The sequence below is a fragment of the Amphiura filiformis genome, chromosome 10 (assembly GCF_039555335.1).
Source record: "Amphiura filiformis chromosome 10, Afil_fr2py, whole genome shotgun sequence".
In the NCBI taxonomy this organism is placed as follows: Eukaryota; Metazoa; Echinodermata; class Ophiuroidea; order Amphilepidida; family Amphiuridae; genus Amphiura; species Amphiura filiformis.
In genome coordinates, this window is record NC_092637.1 from 1,373,652 (window position 1) to 1,401,651 (window position 28,000).

At 37.0% G+C, this 28,000-nt stretch overlaps 1 protein-coding gene across 1 annotated transcript in view; it reads left to right on the top strand.

Moving 5' to 3' along the window:
- Nucleotides 1-441: 441 nt before the first annotated feature.
- The window catches only part of LOC140162400 (FRAS1-related extracellular matrix protein 2-like), a 68,773-nt gene continuing 41,214 nt past the window's right edge, over nt 442-28,000 (top strand). Inside the window, exons 1-8 of the mRNA XM_072185603.1 lie at nt 442-952; nt 1,095-1,154; nt 3,919-4,015; nt 11,065-11,172; nt 11,898-12,158; nt 12,970-13,077; nt 14,365-14,625; nt 15,700-15,807. Coding sequence (XP_072041704.1) covers nt 1,128-1,154; nt 3,919-4,015; nt 11,065-11,172; nt 11,898-12,158; nt 12,970-13,077; nt 14,365-14,625; nt 15,700-15,807 — 970 coding nt within the window. The 5' untranslated portion in view covers nt 442-952; nt 1,095-1,127. The remainder of the gene's footprint in view (nt 953-1,094; nt 1,155-3,918; nt 4,016-11,064; nt 11,173-11,897; nt 12,159-12,969; nt 13,078-14,364; nt 14,626-15,699; nt 15,808-28,000) is intronic.

The following is a 28,000-nucleotide window of genomic DNA, read 5'->3' on the forward strand; positions in this document are numbered from 1 at the left end:
GTAATTTTGACGGAACATGTTTTGCTTCAAACAATAATGCGGCGCATCAACAACACGTTGAAAAGGAGAATGAGAAACCCTCTTACAAACATACACAAATCTGATAACTAATATTGTCTCCAATTTTCTTCTTTTTTCCACATAATCACATAAGTTAATAGACCTCGGAAACTGGATGGAATAATAATTATTTCAGTGCAATGCGTGTGTAAATGCTTTGGTGCGCCAACTGCTGCGCGATTGGTATTTGCCGAGCGCACCACACTCTATGCGTCGCAGTGCGTGTGACGCTAAGCATCGATCCCCGATGCCACAGTTTTTTGTACTTCTAGCTTCAAGCAGTATAATGTAGTGTGTACTTGATTATTATCATATTAATAATATAAATCTACATAGCAAATTGACGTCATTGAGAGCCGGAGACTCTGCTGAACCGGAACATACTGTACATTGTTGGTGAATTGGTACGCTTCATGTTATGTCACCTGAGTTTCAACCGGGGATTGTTGTCACCATACCATGTAAACATGGCATGTCGCCCATGGGGATCGACTCTAAGTCAGGTACCGCGTGAGCAAACTCAAAAATAGCGCAAATAGCGCGAGTCTACATAAAAGAAACTTCGCACGATGTCGCCAGGTCTGAACGCTGTACCGGCGTCATCTGAATTCGGCCACGCTTAGAGGGCACAGGCATGGAAAATTCAAATCTGTTTATTTATTAATCTGTGGTTCTTACATACTTTTATATAGTTGTTGGCTGGAGGTTAGGTAGGTTAAGTTATGTCTGAGTGTTCGTGTTTGAAGAACAAAACGTAATATAAAAATTATCCTGATAATTGAACGAATTCGCACTTTAACGATTGCGTAACGCCATTACCTTGATGAAAGAGGGATCTACTACAAAAACTTTAAGGCGGGAATCATCGTCAACTGAGCAGAATTAATCAAAGGTAATATTTTATATACTACTAACCCTAAAAACCTAACCTTAACCCAAATGTAATATTAATGAATTTTAATGTGTAAATTGTGTATTTTAGGCAGAAGAAACATTTTTTGACTTTTTACCCAAAAATTTTCCTCATTTTGCAGGCCCTGTTCTATTTGGGGGCTAATTTATATTTTATGCTTGTTGGATGTCAATATTTCGCGGTAAGTGCTTCTTTGTAGTCCTCACGGGGCAAACTAGTTAGATATACACATTTCGCGGTTGTGGTTCTTTTTTTGATTTTGATGTTTAGCAATGGCGGGATCTCTGAGTGTTACTTTAATACCTAGCCTATCCAGGGCTTTCAATGATGTTGGTGCATTTATCTTAGGCACCTGTTCATGTTCATGAGAAAAGCAAATAGTCTTCAAAAGATTCCAGTTGGTGTTATTCATACAAATTGTATGGATTTACCGACCCGTAACAAACCAATGGGTGAAATCATAAATCTACTGTCTACTGTGACATTGAATGCATTAACGCAATAAACCAGAGCTAACGGTGTGAAGAGGTATACGCGACCTTTCTATTTTAGCAGAATAACATAATAAAAGTCCTTAAATATCCCTGTAGGGGGAGGAAGTCTAATTTGTATGAAATCAAAATGGCCTCTTATGTCTACTTTCATGATTGATTATAGTCGCGGTTATGCTTCTTCGTTTGTTAAATAGTGACTTGTTCAGAAGTTGTTCAAGTGTGGTTAAAGGTGTGTAGCCAAATGATTTCATATAGTATCTAATTGCATTAGCGGATTTTGTTTTCTTTATTACATCTAAACAGAACATTCCAGGCCTAAAATGTTACTGTGATATATGAAAAAACTGACGGGCGTCAAAGGGAAGAAAAAACTGACATATTTGGAAATGACACTATAATACCTCATAATCATTTGAGACACAAAATAATATACCGTATATTTAGGATAATGCAGGATAAAGTAAAACACATTACACAAAACATAATAAAGATCGAACTTTTGAAAGTCTGCATTTTGAAAACATCATAGAACAAATTAAAAAATGTTTCAAACTTTCAAACTTCAACTCCCCCATAATTTCCCTTGTAATAATAAAACACATTTTGAAAATCATATAGAAATATTTGTTCATATGATTATTTCGGATACTCATAATTTCCCTGATAATACAATGCTGATTTTAAGACCCTCGTAACACAAAGTCAAACATAAGAATACCCACTCAGAACGCTAGTCAGTCGAGGGTTATTTTTATACAAGACCCACTCCGTGACTTAATTAGGCACTGGAAACGATCGAATTCTTAGTTACACCTTTTCACTTCATAATCAGTTTTCTCGGTCAAATGAAAAAAAAAATGAAAAGTAATAATTTTGTTTGGTAAATGTTATAAAAAGCTATACTGCTTGGTACTGTATATTTTTTCAAAATCTGAATGGCCATCAAACTTGGTGGATGTGATCGTTATCGAGTGCCTAAAATGGTCATTTCAAGTTCATTCGAGTATAGTTAGTTAGATGTTAGACGCGGGTCCCCAAGGTCATCCAAGTATAGTTTGGATTATCATCAAATTTGGTGGATGAGATCTCCATCGAGTACCAGTAATGGTCAAGGTCATGCCAAGGCCATCTGAGTATAGTAACATAAGAATATTCATCAGAGTAAAGATTATTGGATTGTTAACAAACGTGGTGGATGAGATCACTATCGAATGCCAATATTGGCCAAGTTCATGTCAAGGTCATCTGAGTATTATTGGATTGCCATCAAACTTGGTGGATGTGATCACTATCGAGTGCCAAAAATGGTCAAGATCATTTCAAGGTCATTCAAGTTTTAGATTGCCATGAAATTTGGTATATATGATCACCATCGGGTGCCGAAAATGGCCATGGTCATATCAAGGTCATCCGAGTATAGATTTCATGGATTGCCACCGAATATTATCATTTTTGAGATGAATTATTTAAAATCATATAAAATCTATTTTCAGTTATTATATCTGATATTTCATTTAACTGTGTAAGCAGCTCTCGTTACTCTTTTCATTATAATTTTGATTGTTTTGATTATTTCATTATTATATTTAGTATCTTAAGTAGGCCTACTTCCTTTGAAATAGTTTTATTCAAATGTTGACCGCCATAAATATTACCGCTATCATATACGAATCTCGAAAGACGGTTGACCACTAGAATGATTAATGGTGAACCATCTTAGTTTAACTCTCTTCACGCGGGTGTCGACTGCAGACGACATGTTTCAAAAAAAATTTAAAAAATTCAAAAATTTCAAAAATGTAAATTTTCATATCCATATTTGGAATCAGCATGAAAAATGCATTCAAATGAGTACAAACAAGCCTAGAATTGGTTCTGCAGTTCTTAAGATAGCTTATGATATTTTGAGAAAATATTTCAAAACTTGAACTTTTTCCGCTGAAGCGTATGGCTAGCACGCAGAGTATTAATATTTCGTCTGAAAGCCACCGCGCGCATTAGTAAAATCGCCCGCGTTATTCTCGCTTGATTGAGTAAATTTCAGTTTTTCCGCTGTTTGATGATTTTGTTTCAAATCCACTTTACAAAAATGTCACGTCTGACATCGTAAGACGTCAAAATAGCCTTAATCGTAAATAAAAGTCATCATCTTGAGAGATGAAAATGTTGTATATTCTTGTCAAAAAGCTCAACAGAAAAAAAAAAAGTTAAAAAAAATAATAATACAAATAAATTGAAAGGTGATGTTGTGAATAATTAAAATAACTCAGTAATTATTTCGGATATTTTGCAAAAATCTAAACATTTTGCTTTGACCTCGGATTCCTCGGTCCCAAAGCAAAATATTTCAACATGGCCGTCAAAACAACTGATGCACAGTCATTAATGCCTAAATAAAGATTATTAGATCAATAGCGTTTAGGGTTTAATCATTTATCTGTTTTTTAATAGATGAAGAAAGTCAAGAAGAAAACATTTTGTGTTACCAACATGAGTCTATCCTGGATGATTGTGATATTATGCTTGCTTGACGCTGCCCATACACAGAGTAAGTACCTATTATTGTTTTTGCAACAGCTTCAATCCGAGAAAAAAAGATAGAGAAGCGACATTCTGTACAAACTGCCTATACCATGCTATACCGCAGTTGAAGACAGGCAATTCGCAAGCGTCGTCGCCGGCCACGTCTTACTACGATCGTGTAATGAGAAGAGACCATAGAGTCCTACATAGAGGTCTGAGGAAGAGATGGTCCGAATTCTAATTTATTAATTTATCGGGAAATCACATTTTTGTACCGCTCACAAAACAAAGAGCATAAGTCCGCCCACCGCTGTTAATCATTCTAATGAAAAATAAAACAAGCTCTGGCAAAATTAGCAATAACGTAGTCTTATAAACGAAGTCTCTAACGAAGTCCTTGGGTGATTTACTCATTTAATACTATGTTTACATAATCTCAGAGCATTTTATGACCACTCGATAACAGAAAACATATTCCAATAAAACAATCTCGGTTTGTAATGGATTAAACCCCGTTTAAACCCATCCTAGATCTGGTTTTAATCGTAGCAGTTCTGTAATGAAGTACACACTTTGGTCGAGTCTACGTTCTCAAAATTTTGCACGATAATGTATTGTATAATTTATTAATTATATATAGAAATCACAGTAGTACATGTACTACTGTCTGCTATACTCCTGTCTTCCAACAAGCGCCGGATTTTCGCGGTCCTGCTTCAATGAATTACTTTTTTAAAGTCATGCAGATGACACTAGATAATAAATAGACTGTATTGACCAATGGCTGTATTCACCAATGTTTAACGATATTCAATATTCATACTTTTAAAATGAAAAAAAAACACCAAAAAACGTAATGATCGGTGATATTGCTATTGGGACACACTGAACATAATACATTTATGATACTTTACTAATCGCTTTGATAGCGGATATCAAAACGGTGGATGCTCGAAACATTGACACAATTAGATTATTTTCAAATGCCTGGAATGTTCTTTACCGCTTGAATTATTTTCAGACAGCAAGCTTAGGCGATTCGATAAAGCGCAATTCGTCGTCTGTATTCCATAGTGGCGTATAGTGGGGCGCCGCGAATAAACAACTTTTCGAGAAAATCGGGTTTGAAGAAATACAAAATCGAGTTGTGTAAATCAGACATTCATCATATTTTGTAAATGATGTGAAATGTCTGTAGTAAACTAAATAGATTTTATTGTTATATATTTTTCAAAAGAAATAAATACATACTATTGCTGGCAAACTGAAAGCAAAAAGCACAAAGCTATACGTCACTATGGAAAACATGCAAAACGCAATACCCTAACCTAACGTTAACCTTACGCCACCTCGGTCGCCGTGTAATCCTTATGGCGTTACTTTTCGTCGTTTGTATTCCATAGTGGCGTATAGGTCTGATACGTCACTAAGACGTGTACGCCACTATGACATACAATGTTTTTCATATTTGCCGATATTTCATAATTATAAAATATGTATAAAAAGTGGCGTATGGTCGATACGCCACTATGGAAAACAAACATTTTCACTTTGTAACTATACACCACATTTAATTAATTAATTACTAATTAATTAGCTAGTTTTGACTGATGAGACTTAGATAAAGAAAACATCATTAAAAACATATGTGTCAATTTAAAAAAAAAATGACCAAAAATCACTATACGCCACTATGGAATACAGCCGACGAATTTATTTAATGCCCATGTGATCCACGGGCGCCGTCATACCTAGTCAACCAAGTGATTAGTTGATATACCGCAATACAGATACGAAAGTATCAGGCATATATCTGGATACGTATGCCAACGCTGTATTTACAGGCAAATAACTAGATACGTATGCCACCGCTGTATTGACAGGCAAATATCTGGATACGTATGCCACCGCTGTATTGACAGGCAAATATCTGGATACGTATGCCACCGCTGTATTGACAGGCAAATATCTGGATATGTATGCCACCGCTGTATTGACAGGCAAATATCTGGATACGTATGCCACCGCTGTATTGACAGGCAAATATCTGGATATGTATGCCACCGCTGTATTGACAGGCAAATATCTGGATACGTATGCCACCGCTGTATTTACAGGCAAATAACTAGATACGTATGCCACCGCTGTATTGACAGGCAAATATATGGATACGTATGCCACCGCTGTATTTACAGGCAAATAACTAGATATGTATGCCACCGCTGTATTGACAGGCAAATATCTGGATACGTATGCCACCGCTGTATTGACAGGCAAATATCTGGATACGTATGCCACCGCTGTATTGACAGGCAAATATATGGATAGGTATGCCACCGCTGTATTGACAGGCAAATATCTGGATACGTATGCCACCGCTGTATTGACAGGCAAATATATGGATACGTATGCCACCGCTGTATTGACAGGCAAATAACTGGATACGTATGCCACCGCTGTATTGACAGGCAAATATCTGGATACGTATGCCACCGCTGTATTGACAGGCATATATCTGGATATGTATGCCACCGCTGTATTGACAGGCATATATCTGGATATGTATGCCACCGCTGTATTGACAGGCAAATATATGGATACGTATGCCACCGCTGTATTGACAGGCAAATATCTGGATACGTATGCCACCGCTGTATTGACAGGCAAATATCTGGATACGTATGCCAACGCTGTATTGACAGGCAAATATATGGATACGTATGCCACCGCTGTATTGACAGGAAAATATATGGATAGGTATGCCACCGCTATATTGACAGGCAAATATCTGGATACGTATGCCAACGCTGTATTGACAGGCAAATATCCGGATAGGTATGCCAACGCTGTATTTACAGGCAAATATCTGGATAGGTATGCCACCGCTGTATTGACAGGCAAATATCTGGATACGTATGCCAACGCTGTATTGACAGGCAAATATCTGGATACGTATGCCACCGCTGTATTGACAGGCAAATATCCGGATAGGTATGCCACCGCTGTATTGACAGGAAAATATCTGGATACGTATGCCAACGCTGTATTTACAGGCAAATATCTGGATACGTATGCCACCGCTGTATTGACAGGCAAATATCCGGATAGGTATGCCACCGTTGTATTGACAGGAAAATATCTGGATACGTATGCCAACGCTGTATTTACAGGCAAATATCTGGATATGTATGCCACCGCTGTATTGACAGGCAAATATCCGGATAGGTATGCCACCGCTGTATTGACAGGCAAATATCTGGATACGTATGCCACCGCTGTATTGACAGGCATACATCTGGATACGTATACCACCGCTGTATTTACAGGCAAATAACTAGATATGTATGCCACCGCTGTATTGACAGGCATACATCTGGATACGTATACCACCGCTGTATTGACAGGCAATATCTGGATATGTATGCCACCGCTGTATTGACAGGCAAATATCCGGATAGGTATGCCAACGCTGTATTTACAGGCAAATATCTGGATAGGTATGCCACCGCTGTATTGACAGGCAAATATCTGGATATGTATGCCACCGCTGTATTGACAGGCAAATATCTGGATAGGTATGCCACCGCTGTATTGACAGGCAAATATCTGGATAGGTATGCCACCGCTGTATTGACAGGCAAATATCTGGATATGTATGCCACCGCTGTATTGACAGGCAAATATCTGGATAGGTATGCCACCGCTGTATTGACAGGCAAATATCTGGATACGTATGCCACCGCTGTATTGACAGGCAAATATCTGGATATGTATGCCAACGCTGTATTGACAGGCAAATATCTGGATACGTATGCCACCGCTATATTGACAGGTAAATGCCGTAAAACCTCGTCTACAAGCATATAGTGTGTTTTTGATGATATCTGGATATGTATGCCACCGCTGTATTGACAGGCAAATATCCGGATAGGTATGCCACCGCTGTATTGACAGGCATATATCTGGATACGTATACCACCGCTGTATTGACATGCGATATCTGGATATGTATGCCACCGCTGTATTGACAGGCAAATATATGGATAGGTATGCCACCGCTGTATTGACAGGCAAATATCTGGATACGTATGCCACCGCTGTATTGACAGGCAAATATCTGGATACGTATGCCACCGCTATATTGACAGGTAAATGCCGTAAAACCTCGTCTACAAGCATATAGTGTGTTTTTGATGATATCTGGATATGTATGCCACCGCTGTATTGACAGGCAAATATCCGGATAGGTATGCCACCGCTGTATTGACAGGCAAATATCTGGATACGTATGCCACCGCTGTATTGACAGGCATATATCTGGATACGTATACCACCGCTGTATTGACATGCGATATCTGGATATGTATGCCACCGCTGTATTGACAGGCAAATATCCGGATAGGTATGCCAACGCTGTATTTACAGGCAAATATATGGATAGGTATGCCACCGCTGTATTTACAGGCAAATATATGGATAGGTATGCCACCGCTGTATTGACAGGCAAATATCTGGATACGTATGCCACAGCTGTATTGACAGGCAAATATCTGGATACGTATGCCACCGCTGTATTGACAGGAAAATATCTGGATAGGTATGCCACCGCTGTATTGACAGGCAAATATCTGGATATGTATGCCAACGCTGTATTGACAGGCAAATATCTGGATACGTATGCCACCGCTGTATTGACAGGAAAATATCTGGATAGGTATGCCACCGCTGTATTGACAGGCAAATATATGGATATGTATGCCAACGCTGTATTGACAGGCAAATATCTGGATACGTATGCCACCGCTGTATTGACAGGCAAATATCTGGATAGGTATGCCACCGCTGTATTGACAGGCAAATATCTGGATATGTATGCCACCGCTGTATTTACAGGCAAATATATGGATACGTATGAAACAGCTGTATTGACAGGCAAATATCTGGATACGTATACCAACGCTGTATTGACAGGCAAATATATGGATAGGTATGCCACCGCTGTATTGACAGGCAAATATCTGGATAAGTATGCCACCGCTATATTGACAGGCAAATACCGTAAAACCTCGTCTACAAGCATATAGTGTGTTTTTGATGATAGCTAAATTAATACGAGACAGCCGTAAATATGCCAATACAATAGATTTGTCTTACAATAACACTTGTTTGTATATGCTTGTATAGGTAAAGAGTTTGCTCATACTCCAAAATTTTATAAGTTTTTCGATGGATGGCGTCTAGATTAATTTAGCTTTCATCAAAACCACTCTATATATGCGTGTAGACGGGGTTTTACGGTATATGGATATGCATGCCACCGCTGTATTGAAATACACATGATGTCAACGCTGGTCACATAGGCATTAAATTAAATGCTTTTAAAGATAAAATACAGGGTGATCGTTGAATCGTTGATTTACAGCGATCATGCCCTCAATCCTATGAATGAATCCCTAATTCTTTTATAGGAAATACACCAAGTTTGGTACAGATGTAGCGCTTATAATGCGAAATAATACTTGATATGGGATTAAGTGAAACATTTCATATGAACAATTTAGCGCTGAGAAGCTAAATAAACTTTTTTTCCCAGTCGCTGAAAGACACTTATTTTGATCAGTTCAGCTCTAAAAGACCCCTAAATTGCTCATTTGTTACAATGTCATTTTCTATTTTTTTCAGTCGATTTTGATCCATAAAGCCAAGAAAGCCCCTTTATTTTCACCGGAGACCCAACCTTTTACCCGTACCCTCAGCTCACAACATCTCCGAATTCGCGGAGCATACCCACCAAACAGTTGCTGAAGTGCCCCTCCCCGATCGTCAATGCAATCACCAGCCCCGTTTCGCACGCCTTTCTTTTAGTTTAACACTATGATAATAATATGATAATATGATAATATGTTGACCGTTTTAACTTAAAAATGGCAATTTTACTGCGCCCGGTGTTATTCCACGCCAATGTCAACTGTTTTATTCTACCATAATGACAGATTAATTCAGTAATCATCCATCTCACAAAATAGTATATTATGTGATCAGTAAATCAACCAACCAATCAACTCACTCCTCTCACTTACTCATTCACTTAGTTATACCACCCCACTTCATTCAATCAATCAATCAATCAATCAATCAATCAATCAATCAATCAATCAATCAATCAATCAATCAATCAATCAATCAGGTAATCATTCAATCAATTAATCAATCAATCAATTAATTAATCAATCGATCGATCGATCGATCGATCGATCGATCGATCAAGTAATCAATTCATCAATCAATCAATCAATCAATCAATCAATCAATCAATTAATTAAACAATCAATACCTTCTCTCACACTCACAAGATATTAAATTCCGATTAAAGAGAAAATCGTCTAATGTAACAATGCGTTCATACCGACATTTTTGGCACATCCCCTTAAGAAAACATGGTAATTTTTGTGCCTTTTAAGCCTGTTAATTATATGCAATAGCCCATTAGTTTAGTCTGTTTCTCTCAAATCGTTATTGCTTATAAATCACACTCAACGTAGTGTATTCTATTAATCGCAACCAAAGTAAATATAATCTATATAAAGTATACGTTTTGAACTAAATCATTCTTATTACAAGGGATATTTAAAAGTATTATTATTATTTATTATCATTACCCAGGGTATGCCCAAATCACCTTTAAGCTATTATAACTGGGGCCCTGCAATATACAAAGTTACAACTATATTAAAAGACACTCATGTAAAATAATAGTAATTATACATGTAAACACATAAAGAAATACAAACAATCATAGCACGTATATGCATATATGTGTATATACAACTTAAAACATCAAAACAAATTGGCTGCCAAAATCCAATGTAAAGCAGCTATATACGGAAAACTGATCAAGAAAAACAACGTAAGAACGTCTCCTTTTCTTAGTGGTGCCTACCTAGTTTTTAATCTGGTCTAAAACCAGACAAGGGAATTCCCAACTGAAGACATTTGAATTTCTTTAGGCACACCTACCCTAATGAATAATTTCTTCTTTACATAAGTTATCTTGATTGTTTATAAAACTTGCAGTCACTTGGTATTTTCTGGATTGTAATGATTACTATGTTGACGAGGCAGCTGGGACTGTCAATATTATCCTTAAGCGACGAGGTGATCTGAGTGTGGCAACGTCAACAAGTAAGTTATTTACTATGATTTCTATATGACACAAATTCTTAAAGAATTGTCGCTCACATTGTACATTCCCGAAGAAATGCCTTTGCTAGCCTTGGTGCTTGATCTAACATTTTGCAGATGAATAACATCGTGAATTTGCGTTTAAACCTCGTGTCTAAATGGAAGAAAGAAAATCCACTTTAACCGCGATGACTTTTACATTTTGTTATCACTTTACTGTACCAAGCATTGCGAAGTCGAGACAATTTATTGACATATTTTGCCACAGTCGCACACATTACTGAAGCAATAATTGAAGTCTCTAAAGATACGTGCAGCCATGTTGGTTCCTTTTGTGGGATAATGATGAGATGGTTATTTATGATAGTTGTAAGTCAAGTTTACAACAAGGAAAAATAATAAAAACTCAATATGAATTTACTACGCCGGTGTTAACACATCATCAATCCGTTTTATCGGCTAATTTTTGGAAAAATTTTCCGCCGCTGTTTTTTTTTTTTTTTTTTTTTGTTACCGTTTATAGTTTGCATATGAACAATTACAGCGATTGCATCTTCTAAATGATAGTCAAAGATCAGATGAAATCATTAGATTTTCACAAATTTCAAATTTGCCACATACTGAATGTACATTTCTTAGCTTTCCATCCTAGATTAACATCAACAAATCCATGAATTAACCAGCAACAGTTTTGACCATATGCATTTTTCTTTCGACCAATAAAGCTTTAACAGCAACGGATCTATCGGCAGCAGTAGTAATGGACTACGGAGCGCTTACTGCAATGACAGATTTGATATTTGCAGCGGGTGAAGATGAGAAAACTGTAATTTTGGCTATAACCGATGATACCAGTCAAGAGCATACAGAACAACTAATGGTAGAAATTGGATTTTCTAATGCTGTTACTGCTGCTAGTGCTGGACAGGCACTTCAAGAGCCTCTTCACAAAGCAACAGTCACAATAGACGATGACGATTCACCTGGTAAGGAATCAAACAGCATTTTATATTTTTCATGATACCTAATAATGCCAGTTCAAACTGATTCTCTTTAATTTTATAACAGTTATAAACTCTCTTTTTAAACTCGACACTTATACATGATTTTCATCCCTCGAAATCAAGATAGATTTACCATTTCTTGAATATTTGAGAAGTTGTCGATTTCCTACACATGCATGTATATTGTGGTGACTAATTTAACTTGATTATAAATTTAACAGACTATATTGTATGCAAAATGTCGTGCGATTATTCGAATATATCAGTGAATACCATAATGACATTAGGCTCTTCCAGACATTTTTGGCAACTCCCCTAAACAAGACAAGGGAGTTCCTAAAAGAAGACATTGTAATTTCTTAGGCACACCTATTCTAATAAAGACACGGGAATCCCATGTCTTCAGGGGGATGCGCATAATTTCTGCAAATGCCAATATTTTAGTCTAATTTCAACGAATATCGGTATTATTATAATACAACGTAAAGTATACTTATAGTAATCAGAATCCAAGTAAAAATATTATAAAATACATTTTGCTCAATTTTTTTCTTTTTCTGTTTCCCTTTTCCACTCTTATAACAAGGGATCCGGTCAAGTATTATTAAAACTTGAATTTTTTTTTTCATAATTTTACGGGCCGTGGTAGTTACCGTTTTAGTAGTTTCAGTCCGTTTCTGCTCATTTCCTGAAAAAGTGATGTAACTAGTAAATGCAAATAATTATGCTATTGCAAAAACTTATAATATATGATATCTTTTTTACATATCTTAATTGGTTATATAATTTGCAGTAACTTGGTATTTTCTGGATTGTAACGATTACTACGTTGACGAGGCAACTGGGACTCTCAATGTTGACGTTAGGAGACGAGGTGATCTGAGTGTCTCACAAGCAATAAGTAAGCTATTTACTATGATTACTATGCAACACAAACTAAGTGAGATTTGGTTTTCGTAAAGAATGGCCGTTCTCATTAATGCAGTCATCAATGAACTTGGGTGTAGCATTCCCGACAAAATGCCTTTGCTAGGCCTAGACAATTAACATTGTGATATGCGTTTAAAACTCTGGATGAAATTGAAAGAAAGAACAATTACCTGCCCCCGATGTATGTTACATTTTTGACCGAGCTCTGCTCTGTTTGCACGTCATGTAATTGTACATGTTAATTTTATTTTGTTGTACCAAGCATGATAATATAAAGAAAATGGATAAGTTGAAACACTTATTGTTGATTGAGAACCTTTGCGACAGCCCCTACCACACACACACACGTTACTTCAGCAATAGTTAACGTCTGTAAAGATAGGGACAGTCATGTTGGGTCCTTTTGTGAGACAATGATAAGAAGGTTATTACCGATATTGAGCCATAAGACAATTTTACAACAAGGGGCAAAAATGATAATCAATATGATATTACCACGCCCGTGTTAACACATCATCAATGCAGTTTATCAGCTCATTTTTGGTAGATTTTCCCCACCGCCGTTGTTTTCATTCCGTTTTTGCATATGAATAATTTTAGTGTTTGAATCGTCTGAATTCAATAGTCAAAAGATGATGACGGGATTAGATATTCTCAAATTTAAATTTGCAACATACTGAAAGTACATATTATTACATGTTAAGTGGTCTAAGCTTTCTATCCTACAGCAGAATCTTTATTAAAATCAAAATGACCATTAAAGATAAACATTAACACAGCCATGAAATAACCAGCGACCCTTAAAGCCATATTGCTCGGTCTTATGATATGAAATTGGCTAGCTTGTTTCATTTTCAAATCTGATTTCTTGGCATATTTGTAAATGTTTACACATGTCCCAACTTACAACTAAATGGAATCAGCCAAATCCGTTGTGTTTGTAGGTCAACAAACAATCTTGGCATAAAGTCATAATTATTATTACTTTTAGTCCCTTAAGGAACTCTATGTTAAACGACCAAAATATCCAGTGGAGTTTCTTTCACTGTACCTTGTTACATCAACCTAAAATGGAGAGAAACCCTTCAATGCAATTTGTACTTATATTATTTTAGCACTTTAGGTAAAGAATAACACAATCAAAATTTGCCAGAAATCGTACATTATGGCTTTAAGGATTTGTTTTCAGTCTGTATCCATAAAAGTCACTTATTTCACTAACTGAATGTTGCATTTATTCTTTATTTGACTAATAAAGCGTTAACAGCAACGGATCTATCGGCAACATCAACAATGGACTATGGAACGCTTGCTGCAGTTACAGATTTGATATTTTTAGCGACTGAACACACGAAAACAGTAACTTTGCCAATAACCGATGATGGCAGTGAGGAGCATACAGAACAACTGATGGTAGCAATTGGACTTGATAATGCTGCTACTGCTGCTACTAATGGACAGGCACTTCTTGAACCTCTTCACAAAGCTACAGTCACAATTGAGGATGACGATTCGCCTAGTAAGGAATCAAACTGCATTTTAGATTATGTTTTATAATATATACTTAATAATGCTAGTTAAAATTGACTCCCTGTAATAATTTTATATCAACGATAAAACTGTATTTGCACAGACGACACTTATGCATGATTTTGGCCACGCGAATTCACGGCAAATTTACCATTTCCTATATTTGTGAGAAACATGCGATTTCCTACATGTGATGCGATCAAGCAAAATCAATCGGAACTGGAAATATTGATTTTGAGATATAGCCAAACAAGGTAAATATTTCCTTTTGTTTTCCATTGTTTTGGAAACTCTTAAAAATGCTCATATCTTTGGAACTGGTTGCTCCATTGCAATGGGGTTTTCGGCAAAATGCAGCTTTGCAAATGTTTGTTACTACCCTATAAGAAACTGACAATTTAATATTTCCGAGTTCCGACTGATTTTGCTTGATCGCATCACATATTATAATGCATATCACTTTTGAAGAGTCTTTCAAATTGGTCACGAATTATCTTGTAAGCAAATGTCGTGCAATTATTAGAACATATAAGTGATAACCTTACTAACATTGGGCTCTTACAGACATTTTTGGCACCTCCTTTACAGAAGATAAGAGGATTCCCATGAGAAGAAAAAATTGGAATTTCATTAGGCAAACCTATCCTAATGAAGTGTCTTCTTTAGCAAAATGCTTATAATTTCTGAAGTATCCATTACTTTAGTCTGCTTCTCACCATTTTGTATTACTTATAAATCCCACACAACGTAGAGTATACGTTTACTAGTAATCATTATCCAAGTAAAAATAATATAAACAACATACACATTAAGAACAATTTCAATCTTTCTTAATTTCTCTTTTCCAAACTTATCACAAGGAATTTGTACAAGTATTATTAAAATTGTATTTTTACTAACATGTTTCGGCCGTGGTAGTTACTATTTTAGTACTTTGAGTCCATGTCTTCTTATTTCTTTAATAAATGATGTAGCCGGTAAATGCAAATAATTATGTTATTGCAACAACTTATAATGTATGATATCTTCTTTACATATTCTTAATTGGTTGTAAAATTTGCAGTAACTTGGTATTTCATGGATTGTAACGATTACTATGTTGACGAGGCAACTGGGACTCTCAATGTTGACGTTAGGAGACGAGGTGATCTGAGTGTCTTACAACCAATAAGTAAGCTATTTACTATGATTGCTATGCAACACAAACTAAGTGAGATTTGGTTTTCGTAAAGAATGGTCGTTCTCATTAAGGCAGTCATCAATGAACTTGGGTGTAGCATTCCCGACAAAATGCCTTTGCTAGGCCTAGTGCCTGATCTGACATTAAGCAGACGATTAACATTGTGATATTGCGTTTAAAACCCTGGATTAAATTGAAAGAAAGACAAATTATTTGCCCCCGATGTCTGTTACATTTTTTACCGAGCTCTGCTCTGTTTGCACGTCATGTAATTGTACATGTTAATTTTATTTTGTTGTACCAAGCATGATAAAATAAAGAAAATGGATAAGTTGAAACACTTATTGTTGATTGAGAACCTTTGCGACAGCCCCTACCACACACACACGTTACTTCAGCAATAGTTAACGTCTGTAAAGATAGGGACAGTCATGTTGGGTCCTTTTGTGAGACAATGATAAGAAGGTTATTACCGATATTGAGCCATAAGACAATTTTACAACAAGGGGCAAAAATGATAATCAATATGATATTACCACGCCCGTGTTAACAAATCATCAATGCAGTTCATCAGCTCATTTTTGGTAGATTTTTCCCACCGCCGTTGTTTTCATTCCGGTTGTAGTTTGCATATGAATAATTATAGTATTTTGAAACAAATTCATCAGGATTGTGAAGTAAACTAAAGTTTTTGATTATGTAGTCAAATCCAATGAAATTCTACTCACTTAGACAGTTTCGTCTTCCTGGTCGGAAGACTTCTTCAGTAATGCGATGATCCACTGGTTTTCCCGCGAGACTTCTCATCCCTAGAAAGAGGGGGCAGGAGACGCTAAATCGCGATGAATGTGTATATTCTCTAAATCACATATATGATCCACTACTAAGAACTGTGCACCCTAGGGATGAGAAGTCTCGCGGGAAAACCAGTGGATCATCGCATTACTGAAGAAGTCTTCCGACCAGGAAGACGAAACTGTCTAAGTGAGTAGAATTTCATTGGATTTGACTACATAATTATAGTAGTGTTTGAATCGTCTGAATTCAATAGTCAAAATATGATGACGGGATTAGATATTCACAAATTCAAATTTGCAACATACTGAAAGTACATATTATTACATGTTAAGTGGTCTAAGCTTTCAATCCTACAGCAGAATCTTTATTAAAATCAAAATGACCGTTAAAAATAAACATTAACACAGCCATGAATTATCCAGCGACCCTTAAAGCCATAATGTTCTGTCTTTTGATATGATATTGGAACATTAAATTCTTTCAAATTGGACTTTATTTTATCCACTATATATTTCAAACTTCAAATAATTTTACTTTGTGTAGCAAATATGATTTTGAATTTCAATTCATTATCCAAATAAATACAATGTTTTAGGACAGACTTGTTGCAGTCTAAAAAGTTTTTTTTTATTGAATTATCAGTATTGTAACATGGTAGACTTGGAACAAATCTTAATTAATTTTTATTCTAAGAAAAAAACATAGATAGCATTAAAATGAGCAGAAATTTGCATAATTTTGGCTAAATTTGGATTGGTAATGATTAGTAATATTAAATCCTACAATTGTATCACAGATGGCAGATATCAAAATTTGTTTAAATGATTTTAATTAGCCTTTTTATAGAGAAAAACTGGCATCATTTTCAGTGATGTGCGCCCTTATAATAATTTGCTCATGCGATATCTGGCGATTTGCACGATGGTCGAATTCAGCACCTTTGAAGAGCTAGCGTTTGAACTTGAAAATCACTGTACTGTGAAAGCCGAATAGATTTCATGATGGAATTTGAATGTCTGTGATACTAGTGATGTGAGTAATTATGATTGTGTGTGTGTGGGGGGGGGGACATAGACCTGTATGTTCCGTAAGCTTATAGATTTCATGCATGTGAAAATGCAATGCTGTTGATAATGCACTTGTCAATAGAAACCCTGACCCTGTGATACTAGTGATGTGAGTAATTATGATTGTGTGTGTGTGCTGGGGGGGGGGGTACACAGGCCTGTATATTCAGTATTTAAGCTTATAGATTTCATGCACGTTAAAATGCAAGGCTGTTGATAATGCACTTGTCAATTGAAACCCTGACCCTGTGATACTAGTGATGTGAGTAATTATGATTGTGGGGGGGTGCATAGGCCTGTATGTTCAGTAGTTAAGCTTATAGATTTCATGTACGTGAAAATGAAGACTGTTGACAATGCACTTGTCAATTGAAACCCTGAGTCCCTGACCCACTCCAACCCCTGCCTGCAGTGCAGATCAGTACCCGGAACAAATAGCCGGGCAGTTTATTATAACAGACGGGCATTGACACAAAATGTGTCCCTGTAGGGCCGGCCATGTGTTGTTTCCCGTCGGTCCGGGACTTGGCGGGGAGTTTTAACATTTTGAAATTTAGCCCTGGTATAAGTCCCAGCCACCCATCCCCTGGTACCCTGGCCATAAGGGGGGTGGGCTGAAATTCACTCTGCATATAGCCATATCTTTGACAACATGGACAAGTATAGTGATGATGTACATAATACAAATGATGAGATATCCTCTAAATAGGCACAATTTCACGGCTTTACCAGACGCGTAATGTTGCGAGTAAATTAAACGCCATTTTGTGCGTAGGAAGTTGCAATTAAAAAGCTGCGATAATTTAAAATGACTGCAATTTGCAATGAAAAGCAAACCACCAAAAATTTCTCATTTGTAGATGTACACACATTGGTATGCATCTAGCCTCTGGCATTGGCCAATTTGTCCTTGTACTATAAAAAGACCATGCACATTCTTCATATGAATCACAGGCCTATATTCACATAGCCATACATGTACAGTACAGATGTACACACACCCACACAAACAACTGTATTTTATCCAAGGTAATTGCAGACCCCTCCTACATACGGTACCCTATAACCCTAAACCCTAAACATGGGCCATAACACTAACCGTAATTATAATCCTAACCCTAATCCTAACCCTAATCCTAATCCTAACCCTAACCTAACCCTAATCCCAACCTTAACCCTAACATACCCTTAACAGGCAAACCCTAATCCTATATCAACTTCCTAACCTTAGTCCAAATCCTAATCATATAGCCTTGGAAGGGGGTGCTCCTTTTGGAATGGATAATAAATTGGACATTCAAAATCATACTTGTTACACAAAGTGAATTTAATTTCAAGTTTAAAATATATCTGGACTTAGTAAAGTCCAAAATGAAAATCATCTCTGTTGTAATATGTAATCTGACAAGCAAAATGGATAGCAATTATCCATGCTGGTCAGCACTGGGATGGATAAGAGCTATCCATTATTTTCCCATTTCACTTGTATGCATGGATAACTGCTATCCAAGCCTTGGGCCAAACACATGTAAACTGAGAGGCAAAATGGATAGCAATTATCCATGCTGGTCACTCAGCACTATGGATAAGAGCTATCCAATGTCCATTTCACTAGGGCTATCCATGCATGCATTGGTCAAACATGGATAACTGCTATCCAAGCCTTGAGCCATACACCTAATATGTAATCTGACAAGCAAAATGGATAGCAATTATCCATGCTGGTCAGCACTGGGATGGATAAGAGCTATCCATTATTTTCCCATTTCACTTGTATGCATGGATAACTGCTATCCAAGCCTTGGGCCAAACACATGTAAACTGAGAGGCAAAATGGATAGCAATTATCCATGCTGGTCACTCAGCACTATGGATAAGAGCTATCCAATGTCCATTTCACTAGGGCTATCCATGCATGCATTGGTCAAACATGGATAACTGCTATCCAAGCCTTGAGCCATACACCTTAGAACATTAAATTCTTTCAAATTGGACTTTATTTTATCCACTATATATTTCAAACTTCAAATAATTTTACTTTGTGTAGCAAATATGATTTTGAATTTCCAATTCATTATCCAAATAAATACAATGTTTTAGGACAGACTTGTTGCAGTCTAAAAAGTTTTTTTTATTGAATTATCAGTATTGTAACATGGTAGACTTGGAACAAATCTTAATTAATTTTTATTCTAAGAAAAAAACATAGATAGCATTAAAATGAGCAGAAATTTGCATAATTTTGGCTAAATTTTGATTGGTAATGATTAGTAATATTAAATCCTACAATTGTATCACAGATGGCAGATATCAAAATTTGTTTAAATGATTTTAATTAGCATTTTTATAGAGAAAAACTGGCATCATTTTCAGTGATGTGCGCCCTTATAATAATTTGCTCATGCGATATCTGGCGATTTGCACGATGGTCGAATTCAGCACCTTTGAAGAGCTAGCGTTTGAACTTGAAAATCACTGTACTGTGAAAGCCGAATAGATTTCATGATGGAATTTGAATGTCTGTGATACTAGTGATGTGAGTAATTATGATTGTGTGTGTGTGGGGGGGGGGACATAGACCTGTATGTTCCGTAAGCTTATAGATTTCATGCATGTGAAAATGCAATGCTGTTGATAATGCACTTGTCAATAGAAACCCTGACCCTGTGATACTAGTGATGTGAGTAATTATGATTGTGTGTGTGCTGGGGGGGTACATAGGCCTGTATATTCAGTATTTAAGCTTATAGATTTCATGCACGTTAAAATGCAAGGCTGTTGATAATGCACTTGTCAATTGAAACCCTGACCCTGTGATACTAGTGATGTGAGTAATTATGATTGTGGGGGGTGCATAGGCCTGTATGTTCAGTAGTTAAGCTTATAGATTTCATGTACGTGAAAATGAAGACTGTTGACAATGCACTTGTCAATTGAAACCCTGAGTCCCTGACCCACTCCAACCCCTGCCTGCAGTGCAGATCAGTACCCGGAACAAATAGCCGGGCAGTTTATTATAACAGACGGGCATTGACACAAAATTTGTCCCTGTAGGGCCGGCCATGTGTTGTTTCCCGTCGGTCCGGGACTTGGCGGGAGTTTTAACATTTTGAAATTTAGCCCTGGTATAAGTCCCAGCCACCCATCCCCTGGTACCCTGGCCATAAGGGGGGTGGGCTGAAATTCACTCTGCATATAGCCATATCTTTGACAACATGGACAAGTATAGTGATGATGTACATAATACAAATGATGAGATATCCTCTAAATAGGCACAATTTCACGGCTTTACCAGACGCGTAATGTTGCGAGTAAATTAAACGCCATTTTGTGCGTAGGAAAAAAAAAAAAAAAAAGCTGCGATAATTTAAAATGACTGCAATTTGCAATGAAAAGCAAACCACCAAAAATTTCTCATTTGTAGATGTACACACATTGGTATGCATCTAGCCTCTGGCATTGGCCAATTTGTCCTTGTACTATAAAAAGACCATGCACATTCTTCATATGAATCACAGGCCTATATTCACATAGCCATACATGTACAGTACAGATGTACACACACCCACACAAACAACTGTATTTTATCCAAGGTAATTGCAGACCCCTCCTACATACGGTACCCTATAACCCTAAACCCTAAACATGGGCCATAACACTAACCGTAATTATAATCCTAACCCTAATCCTAACCCTAATCCTAATCCTAACCCTAACCTAACCCTAATCCCAACCTTAACCCTAACATACCCTTAACAGGCAAACCCTAATCCTATATCAACTTCCTAACCTTAGTCCAAATCCTAATCATATAGCCTTGGAAGGGGGTGCTCCTTTTGGAATGGATAATAAATTGGACATTCAAAATCATACTTGTTACACAAAGTGAATTTAATTTCAAGTTTAAAATATATCTGGACTTAGTAAAGTCCAAAATGAAAATCATCTCTGTTGTAATATGTAATCTGACAAGCAAAATGGATAGCAATTATCCATGCTGGTCAGCACTGGGATGGATAAGAGCTATCCATTATTTTCCCATTTCACTTGTATGCATGGATAACTGCTATCCAAGCCTTGGGCCAAACACATGTAAACTGAGAGGCAAAATGGATAGCAATTATCCATGCTGGTCACTCAGCACTATGGATAAGAGCTATCCAATGTCCATTTCACTAGGGCTATCCATGCATGCATTGGTCAAACATGGATAACTGCTATCCAAGCCTTGAGCCATACACCTAATATGTAATCTGACAAGCAAAATGGATAGCAATTATCCATGCTGGTCAGCACTGGGATGGATAAGAGCTATCCATTATTTTCCCATTTCACTTGTATGCATGGATAACTGCTATCCAAGCCTTGGGCCAAACACATGTAAACTGAGAGGCAAAATGGATAGCAATTATCCATGCTGGTCACTCAGCACTATGGATAAGAGCTATCCAATGTCCATTTCACTAGGGCTATCCATGCATGCATTGGTCAAACATGGATAACTGCTATCCAAGCCTTGAGCCATACACCTTAGAACATTAAATTCTTTCAAATTGGACTTTATTTTATCCACTATATATTTCAAACTTCAAATAATTTTACTTTGTGTAGCAAATATGATTTTGAATTTCCAATTCATTATCCAAATAAATACAATGTTTTAGGACAGACTTGTTGCAGTCTAAAAAGTTTTTTTTATTGAATTATCAGTATTGTAACATGGTAGACTTGGAACAAATCTTAATTAATTTTTATTCTAAGAAAAAAACATAGATAGCATTAAAATGAGCAGAAATTTGCATAATTTTGGCTAAATTTGGATTGGTAATGATTAGTAATATTAAATCCTACAATTGTATCACAGATGGCAGATATCAAAATTTGTTTAAATGATTTTAATTAGCATTTTTATAGAGAAAAACTGGCATCATTTTCAGTGATGTGCGCCCTTATAATAATTTGCTCATGCGATATCTGGCGATTTGCACGATGGTCGAATTCAGCACCTTTGAAGAGCTAGCGTTTGAACTTGAAAATCACTGTACTGTGAAAGCCGAATAGATTTCATGATGGAATTTGAATGTCTGTGATACTAGTGATGTGAGTAATTATGATTTGTGTGTGTGTGGGGGGGACATAGACCTGTATGTTCCGTAAGCTTATAGATTTCATGCACGTGAAAATGCAATGCTGTTGATAATGCACTTGTCAATAGAAACCCTGACCCTGTGATACTAGTGATGTGAGTAATTATGATTGTGTGTGTGTGCTGGGGGGGGTACATAGGCCTGTATATTCAGTATTTAAGCTTATAGATTTCATGCACGTTAAAATGCAAGGCTGTTGATAATGCACTTGTCAATTGAAACCCTGACCCTGTGATACTAGTGATGTGAGTAATTATGATTGTGGGGGTGCATAGGCCTGTATGTTCAGTAGTTAAGCTTATAGATTTCATGTACGTGAAAATGAAGACTGTTGACAATGCACTTGTCAATTGAAACCCTGAGTCCCTGACCCACTCCAACCCCTGCCTGCAGTGCAGATCAGTACCCGGAACAAATAGCCGGGCAGTTTATTATAACAGACGGGCATTGACACAAAATTTGTCCCTGTAGGGCCGGCCATGTGTTGTTTCCCGTCGGTCCGGGACTTGGCGGGGAGTTTTAACATTCTTCAAATTTAGCCCTGGTATAAGTCCCAGCCACCCATCCCCCTGGTACCCTGGCCATAAGGGGGGGGGGGGGGTGGGCTGGAAATTCACTCTGCATATAGCCATATCTTTGACAACATGGACAAGTATAGTGATGATGTACATAATACAAATGATGAGATATCCTCTAAATAGGCACAATTTCACGGCTTTACCAGACGCGTAATGTTGCGAGTAAATTAAACGCCATTTTGTGCGTAGGAAGTTGCAATTAAAAAAGCTGCGATAATTTAAAATGACTGCAATTTGCAATGAAAAGCAAACCACCAAAAATTTCTCATTTGTAGATGTACACACATTGGTATGCATCTAGCCTCTGGCATTGGCCAATTTGTCCTTGTACTATAAAAAGACCATGCACATTCTTCATATGAATCACAGGCCTATATTCACATAGCCATACATGTACAGTACAGATGTACACACACCCACACAAACAACTGTATTTTATCCAAGGTAATTGCAGACCCTCCTACATACGGTACCCTATAACCCTAAACCCTAAACATGGGCCATAACACTAACCGTAATTCTAATCCTAACCCTAATCCTAACCCTAATCCTAATCCTAACCCTAACCTAACCCTAATCCCAACCTTAACCCTAACATACCCTTAACAGGCAAACCCTAATCCTATATCAACTTCCTAACCTTAGTCCAAATCCTAATCATATAGCCTTGGAAGGGGTGCTCCTTTTGGAATGGATAATAAATTGGACATTCAAAATCATACTTGTTACACAAAGTGAATTTAATTTCAAGTTTAAAATATATCTGGACTTAGTAAAGTCCAAAATGAAAATCATCTCTGTTGTAATATGTAATCTGACAAGCAAAATGGATAGCAATTATCCTTGCTGGTCAGCACTGGGATGGATAAGAGCTATCCATTATTTTCCCATTTCACTTGTATGCATGGATAACTGCTATCCAAGCCTTGGGCCAAACACATGTAAACTGAGAGGCAAAATGGATAGCAATTATCCATGCTGGTCACTCAGCACTATGGATAAGAGCTATCCAATGTCCATTTCACTAGGGCTATCCATGCATGCATTGGTCAAACATGGATAACTGCTATCCAAGCCTTGAGCCATACACCTTAGAACATTAAATTCTTTCAAATTGGACTTTATTTTATCCACTATATATTTCAAACTTCAAATAATTTTACTTTGTGTAGCAAATATGATTTTGAATTTCCAATTCATTATCCAAATAAATACAATGTTTTAGGACAGACTTGTTGCAGTCTAAAAAGTTTTTTTTATTGAATTATCAGTATTGTAACATGGTAGACTTGGAACAAATCTTAATTAATTTTTATTCTAAGAAAAAAACATAGATAGCATTAAAATGAGCAGAAATTTGCATAATTTTGGCTAAATTTGGATTGGTAATGATTAGTAATATTAAATCCTACAATTGTATCACAGATGGCAGATATCAAAATTTGTTTAAATGATTTTAATTAGCATTTTTATAGAGAAAAACTGGCATCATTTTCAGTGATGTGCGCCCTTATAATAATTTGCTCATGCGATATCTGGCGATTTGCACGATGGTCGAATTCAGCACCTTTGAAGAGCTAGCGTTTGAACTTGAAAATCACTGTACTGTGAAAGCCGAATAGATTTCATGATGGAATTTGAATGTCTGTGATACTAGTGATGTGAGTAATTATGATTGTGTGTGTGGGGGGGGACATAGACCTGTATGTTCCGTAAGCTTATAGATTTCATGCATGTGAAAATGCAATGCTGTTGATAATGCACTTGTCAATAGAAACCCTGACCCTGTGATACTAGTGATGTGAGTAATTATGATTGTGTGTGTGTGGGGGGGGTACACAGGCCTGTATATTCAGTATTTAAGCTTATAGATTTCATGCACGTTAAAATGCAAGGCTGTTGATAATGCACTTGTCAATTGAAACCCTGACCCTGTGATACTAGTGATGTGAGTAATTATGATTGTGGGGGGGGTGCATAGGCCTGTATGTTCAGTAGTTAAGCTTATAGATTTCATGTACGTGAAAATGAAGACTGTTGACAATGCACTTGTCAATTGAAACCCTGAGTCCCTGACCCACTCCAACCCCTGCCTGCAGTGCAGATCAGTACCCGGAACAAATAGCCGGGCAGTTTATTATAACAGACGGGCATTGACACAAAATTTGTCCCTGTAGGGCCGGCCATGTGTTGTTTCCCGTCGGTCCGGGACTTGGCGGGGAGTTTTAACATTTTTGAAATTTAGCCCTGGTATAAGTCCCAGCCACCCATCCCCTGGTACCCTGGCCATAAGGGGGGGGTGGGCTGAAATTCACTCTGCATATAGCCATATCTTTGACAACATGGACAAGTATAGTGATGATGTACATAATACAAATGATGAGATATCCTCTAAATAGGCACAATTTCACGGCTTTACCAGACGCGTAATGTTGCGAGTAAATTAAACGCCATTTTGTGCGTAGGAAGTTGCAATTAAAAAAGCTGCGATAATTTAAAATGACTGCAATTTGCAATGAAAAGCAAACCACCAAAATTTCTCATTTGTAGATGTACACACATTGGTATGCATCTAGCCTCTGGCATTGGCCAATTTGTCCTTGTACTATAAAAGACCATGCACATTCTTCATATGAATCACAGGCCTATATTCACATAGCCATACATGTACAGTACAGATGTACACACACCCACACAAACAACTGTATTTTATCCAAGGTAATTGCAGACCCTCCTACATACGGTACCCTATAACCCTAAACCCTAAACATGGGCCATAACACTAACCGTAATTATAATCCTAACCCTAATCCTAACCCTAATCCTAATCCTAACCCTAACCTAACCCTAATCCCAACCTTAACCCTAACATACCCTTAACAGGCAAACCCTAATCCTATATCAACTTCCTAACCTTAGTCCAAATCCTAATCATATAGCCTTGGAAGGGGGTGCTCCTTTTGGAATGGATAATAAATTGGACATTCAAAATCATACTTGTTACACAAAGTGAATTTAATTTCAAGTTTAAAATATATCTGGACTTAGTAAAGTCCAAAATGAAAATCATCTCTGTTGTAATATGTAATCTGACAAGCAAAATGGATAGCAATTATCCATGCTGGTCAGCACTGGGATGGATAAGAGCTATCCATTATTTTCCCATTTCACTTGTATGCATGGATAACTGCTATCCAAGCCTTGGGCCAAACACATGTAAACTGAGAGGCAAAATGGATAGCAATTATCCATGCTGGTCACTCAGCACTATGGATAAGAGCTATCCAATGTCCATTTCACTAGGGCTATCCATGCATGCATTGGTCAAACATGGATAACTGCTATCCAAGCCTTGAGCCATACACCTAATATGTAATCTGACAAGCAAAATGGATAGCAATTATCCATGCTGGTCAGCACTGGGATGGATAAGAGCTATCCATTATTTTCCCATTTCACTTGTATGCATGGATAACTGCTATCCAAGCCTTGGGCCAAACACATGTAAACTGAGAGGCAAAATGGATAGCAATTATCCATGCTGGTCACTCAGCACTATGGATAAGAGCTATCCAATGTCCATTTCACTAGGGCTATCCATGCATGCATTGGTCAAACATGGATAACTGCTATCCAAGCCTTGAGCCATACACCTTAGAACATTAAATTCTTTCAAATTGGACTTTATTTTATCCACTATATATTTCAAACTTCAAATAATTTTACTTTGTGTAGCAAATATGATTTTGAATTTCCAATTCATTATCCAAATAAATACAATGTTTTAGGACAGACTTGTTGCAGTCTAAAAAGTTTTTTTTTTATTGAATTATCAGTATTGTAACATGGTAGACTTGGAACAAATCTTAATTAATTTTTATTCTAAGAAAAAAACATAGATAGCATTAAAATGAGCAGAAATTTGCATAATTTTGGCTAAATTTGGATTGGTAATGATTAGTAATATTAAATCCTACAATTGTATCACAGATGGCAGATATCAAAATTTGTTTAAATGATTTTAATTAGCAATTTTATAGAGAAAAACTGGCATCATTTTCAGTGATGTGCGCCCTTATAATAATTTGCTCATGCGATATCTGGCGATTTGCACGATGGTCGAATTCAGCACCTTTGAAGAGCTAGCGTTTGAACTTGAAAATCACTGTACTGTGAAAGCCGAATAGATTTCATGATGGAATTTGAATGTCTGTGATACTAGTGATGTGAGTAATTATGATTGTGTGTGTGTGGGGGGACATAGACCTGTATGTTCCGTAAGCTTATAGATTTCATGCATGTGAAAATGCAATGCTGTTGATAATGCACTTGTCAATAGAAACCCTGACCCTGTGATACTAGTGATGTGAGTAATTATGATTGTGTGTGTGTGCTGGGGGGGTACATAGGCCTGTATATTCAGTATTTAAGCTTATAGATTTCATGCACGTTAAAATGCAAGGCTGTTGATAATGCACTTGTCAATTGAAACCCTGACCCTGTGATACTAGTGATGTGAGTAATTATGATTGTGGGGGGTGCATAGGCCTGTATGTTCAGTAGTTAAGCTTATAGATTTCATGTACGTGAAAAT